Here is a 5557-nt window from a genome sequence, read left to right on the forward strand (position 1 = left end):
TGCTTATGCCGCAACTTTTGGAAAGTACAACGTTTTCTCCAAGATGTGCAGGCCTGCCTTCATTGAGGTGACCGCAATGCGGCCTGGTGGAACTAAGGAATACATTGCCAAGCTTGGCCTCCGATACCCTGACGCTGCTGAAGCAGGTGTATATGTGGCTAGCGACAGAGCTGGAGAGAGTCGGGGTGTTGCTGTTGTTGCTGTGAAGTTGGCTTCACCTACAATGCTTAAGGTCGAGATGGCTTATGAGCCAGAAGAAGCCCAAATTGTAATGGTAAGTCTCAGAGCAATGCTGTTATTCAATATGAAAGGCATGGTCATTTCCACGATTCCTTTTGCTAAAGCTTATGCCGAATCCTAACCTCATAAAATATGGTCATATATTTCCAGAGTGAAGTGAGTGGAAACCTTGGAAAAGTCGCCATGTCTCTCAAAGCAGTTGTAATGGAGGTCGTCCAGTTCCTCAAAGAAGAAGCTGCTGCAAAGGGTGTTGAGTTCCCATCATCTCAGTTAGGCAGTGTAATGGATGAGGCGAAGGAGGAAATCAAGGCCATTTACCTAGATCTCGTATCGGAGATGAGAATCCTTGACACTGAGTGGATTGCTGATATCCTCGAAAGCCCTGCAGTATCCTTCGTGTCGCGGGTCTACCTTGGAGTATGGTCACAGATGACTCGCCTTCAACATCACTTTTCAACCAGTCTGGTTGAAGCGATCCAGAGATGGCAGGAACAAATGAGAGGCGTTTCTGAAGTCCTTATGGAATGTGAGTTAATGGCTATCTTGTTATTAGAATTTAGTCACTACATTATATGAACAAAATGACGAAATTAGTTTAATGTCAGGATTTGCAGACCATAATTATATTTTCTCAGCTGTAATGGGAGTAGTGCAACTCTTGGAAGCTGGAGAGTTACCTGAAACAGTTCGTGTCATCCTGGAAAAAATTGCGAACACTGAGGTGTTCAGGATTGTAAAGAGGGAAGTGGATGAAGTGCTGGCAGAGTATCCTGAGGAGTATGAGGGCATCAAGCACGTCATTACCAAGGTGGCGGCTACTCTCAAGCAGGATGCGGACATTGTGTACAAGAGGATAATGGAAACACCAGCTGTTCAAAGGATCTTTACCTATGTTATGCAACACCTCAACTCGGTAGGTGCATTTTGTCATGTCAGAACAGTTAGCCAAGAGTACATTAAGGAAAAAGATAATCGAGGGCTAAATGTTGTCATTAATTTGCAAGTATTTCATGTAGAGTTTTACTTATTCTTTTTCTTTCCCACAGGAGCGTGTGTTTGCTGAGGAAACGGGAAGAATTGCCAGCCTCATTCTGAACGAACTTCTTTTCGTTTCAATGGAAAGAGAAGGCAACGGTGTTGAAGTCCGAATTCCCCTCCACCGACCCTTGTATTCACTGATGCAAGTGGCACAAGAAGCAATGCCCAACCCTGTAACAATGCTTGAGAACCTGATATTTGCATACGTTGAATACATTCCCATCCCTGTGAGCGACGCAATCTGGGCCTTCTACAACTTCGTACCACGCTACATAACGGACGTGCTGCCACCCTACCCTCGAACAGCCACGGTGGTTGGCGGCACCGAGATCCTCACCTTCAGCGGCCTTGTTGTGCGAGCACCTCGCTCGCCGTGCAAGGTTCTTCTGGCTGCTCACGGCTCCCACCGCCTCATGATGTCCCACCCACAAGCCTCAGCCCCAGCACAGCTTGAACTGAAGACACCAGCAGCCACCGTCATGATCAAGCCTGACTTTGAGGTCGTGGTTAATGGCCAACCCCTCGCGGGATCCCAGCAAACATTCGGAAACGTTTGGATTGTGAACACAGCCGAGCACATTGAGGTGGGATGTCCCGTAATGAAGGTCGTGGTTGCCAAGGCAGGCGAGGCCGTAGCTGTTGAGGCTTCAGGTTGGGTGTTTGGACGCGTGGCAGGCCTACTGGGTCCCAACAATGGAGAAATCGCCGATGACCGTCTCATGCCCAGCGGTGCAGCAGCCTCCAACCCCCGCGATTTGGTAGCTGCTTGGCAGGAGGACCGCCAGTGCTCCACCCCTGAGGCTCCTCGTGCAGAGACCACAGTAGCTCGCCTGATTCAGTGTGAAGCATTGCTGGGGATTCGCTCCAGGTGTAACCCAGTGGTTCACCCACAGCCATTTATTAAGATGTGTCACGCTGCCCACAAGGCTTGTGATGCTGCCCACGCTTACAGAACCGTTTGTTCTCTGAGAGGAGTGGAAGAGATTTTCCCTTTGGCATGCTACTAACACCAATGTACATAATGTACATAAACGTAAAATGTTGACAACTCATACAGGTTTTGGATATGGCTATAGATATTACTGTATTTTTGTTACGTGAAAGCATAAAAAATGTACAAAAAAAAAAAAAAATCCCCAATAAAATTGTAACTAACTGCAGATTTCTTTGTCTTCCACTGATAATTTTGCTGTACATTTTCTGAAGATTAGATGAAAGAGACCACAATGAGAAATTATTGGACTAGGATGTCACAGTAACAGAAATATAAATGAATTTACATTTGTTGGTAAAACAGTAACTGTCAATTAAAGTACAAGAACCAACTGAATGAAATGTTAAGTGTACAACCTTTATAAATGATGCTTGGAAATCGCTTTGGTGAAACTAGTCACTTCTACCAAATGTTGAAAGAAGGCAGAACTGCAGAGGCGAAAAAAACAATATTTTTTTCAGATGCACAAGGAGACAAATTATCTAAGGAATGAGGAGCCTAAGGAACTGCTGTCGATTAGCTAAAAATCCTTTATCCTTTTAAAAGTCAAGAAATTGTATCTCTTGAAACCACTGCATTCGCCCCGTCGTGACTCAGGTAAAAAACCGAGACAGTGACCACATGAGAAATCAAATGCTCTGGATAGGTTTATAATAGCAATCTGGGAGATAAGAAACAAGGGTGAAAGAAGGAAGGAAGGACAGGCAGACAAAGGAAGCCAGGAGCTGGAAGCAGGTCGTACGACCGGAATGGCTGAGAGAGAATGGCGGAGGCATATACATATATACGCGCACACACAAATATGTATATGTAGCATAACCTTGTATTATTTCATATATATATACATATACATATATGTGTGTGCAGACATACATATATATGCACACACACACACACACACACATATGTGTGTATATATATACATTCACACACATATATACTGTACATATGTGTGTATATGTATTAATGCACATACACACACACACACACACACATATATATATATATATATATATATGTATATATAACTTTAAATATCACACACATATACATATATACACACACATATATATGTTCATATATATATATATATATATATATATATATACACACATATATATAAGAGCATGAGCCAATCCAGGGACTTGCGACGGGCTCACCACCTTCAGCAGTCCTTGCCCAGCTCTTTTTGGAAACCATCGAGGCAGACCACGACCGGGGAAAATGCAGGCTAGTGACTACGACATCCTCGGCAAGGTAGCAGAGATGACGAGTCTGCAGGATCTCTGTCGAAGGCTGAACACGGTGCTCCCGCCATACCGTTCGCCGCAGACGACACGCGAGTGACCGCCGCTCCCTCTGAGCAGAAAAGCAACGACTTCATCCACGGTTTCTCCGCCATAACAGAAAGACAAACGAAGGCGTGGAGTTCCTAAAGGAAAAATCCCGTTACACGTGCCAAGCTCCAGCACCATAGGCTCCAGGCAGAGAACATGGTGAACAGACCCAGAGGTGACGCCCCACAGGTTACCACCACGGGAGAATCATTCCGCACTCGCAGACGACAAAACGAGTGGCCACATGATGAAGACTGCCTCCGCTTCAGGAAAGAAGATCGGAAAGATATGCCAGACCACAGCAGACCTCTGCTGCGACAAAGCGTACATTGGTGAGGCGGGGCGACGGTTTGCGAGCGGCGGAGGCCCAACGGCGCAGCGGCTTCCGCCGCCGTGGCAACAGGAGCGCCTTCGTTCGCGACGACACCGACGGCCACCTCCCCGAGGTGTCTCAGGCTCCATCATTCGCCTGGCCCCTCGACAGGGGAAGATGCAACCAATCAGCATTAAGCCCTAAAGAAGGAGCATTCGCTTATATTCTTGTTCTTCTCTTCATTGTTTTATATACTTAGCATGAATCCTGTAAATACCTATATCCTGTAAATATATATATACACACGCACACACTCATACATACATACATGTACATACATCACCATCATTTCATCATTTAGGAGCTAACGCCGGCGGGGGCGCATAGCCGGCGCTCAACCGTTGCTACCACCTACTGTTGTTGCCTCTTTTTCATCAACTATTATATATTTATCTCCTCAGTGTCTGATATAATCTTTACAGTTCTTACGAGTCATATTCCTCTCACAGATTGAACTCTTCAAACTTGTATCAATTAGTTAAGATAAATGTGAGGAACTTTTTAGAGAATTTACACATTATTTATTAACTGAAAGAATATTATATAGCCAAAATGTAAAGCCAATAACATAAATTGATATGCCAATAATACAATATCTGAGTTCATTATAATAATTATACCACCTTGAATATCCATCCTTTAGTTTTAACAAATAGCTTGCCGCTTTACTCTAAATGTTAACATGCAAGCAACTACCTAATGTCAATCTAAGCAAGCTGTTATTAATTATGAAATTAGAGCAAAAAATGTCAATGCCTAAAATGGATATAAGCAATAAGTAAAAGAATTCCTTTCTCCACATACAATGATTGAAATCATAAAAATATTAGTAAACAAATTGAATTACAGAAAATAGTGAAACATTATATTTAAGCAAGATGAACTACTTATACCAAGTAATTTAAAATACTAAGTTAATGTCCTTATACAATTACTAACTTAAACTTAAGATTATCTCCATTATAAAATAAATGAGCACACAAAAATGGACAGAAATATCTTATACTTAATCATGCAATCATAATACTAAATTAATCTCGTTAAGCAGTAACTAAATCAAGCAAAAAATTATCCTAGAAAATACTTGACTGATACATACATTATGCAAACACAAAATTATTCTTACGCTCCACTGCAAATTAATAATCTTCATCACTTTTAAATTACACTTCCGTAGAGCTGATATTTCTTAAAAGTAATTAATTAATTCCTTACTTTCTAAACCAACTTAATATATCCTTACACTTAAAATTCAAATCTATATGTATTCAATTATATCATTCTTCAAATTTGATAATCAAATCTATAATTATTCCATTATATAATTCTTACTTCCAAAATTAACTTAATCAAATACAAATCTTGGTCCATTATATAGCCACACATAAATCAAGAAATAATCTCTAATACTACTTAATCCACCTTATCCATAGCACGTTTCCGTCCACTATGTTCCCTCAAGATAAGGCACTAAATCACTTCAACCGGGCTTACCAAGATGTGCCACAAAAATGACATGGCTACTGGATGCTACTCCGAAATCTAATCCGCCGTATGTCTGTCACTAACAGTCTT

At 42.0% G+C, this 5557-nt stretch overlaps 1 protein-coding gene across 1 annotated transcript in view; it reads left to right on the forward strand.

The window, feature by feature from the left end:
* The window catches only part of LOC125039011 (vitellogenin-like), a 23627-nt gene extending 21249 nt beyond the window's left edge, over nucleotides 1–2378 (forward strand). Inside the window, exons 13-16 of the mRNA XM_047632730.1 lie at nucleotides 29–274; nucleotides 391–766; nucleotides 876–1153; nucleotides 1287–2378. Of these exons, the coding sequence (XP_047488686.1) occupies nucleotides 29–274; nucleotides 391–766; nucleotides 876–1153; nucleotides 1287–2285 (1899 nt within the window). The 3' untranslated portion in view covers nucleotides 2286–2378. The remainder of the gene's footprint in view (nucleotides 1–28; nucleotides 275–390; nucleotides 767–875; nucleotides 1154–1286) is intronic.
* The last annotated feature ends 3179 nt before the right edge of the window (nucleotides 2379–5557 follow it).

Source organism: Penaeus chinensis, chromosome 26 (genome assembly GCF_019202785.1).
Source record: "Penaeus chinensis breed Huanghai No. 1 chromosome 26, ASM1920278v2, whole genome shotgun sequence".
Taxonomy (NCBI): Eukaryota; Metazoa; Arthropoda; class Malacostraca; order Decapoda; family Penaeidae; genus Penaeus; species Penaeus chinensis.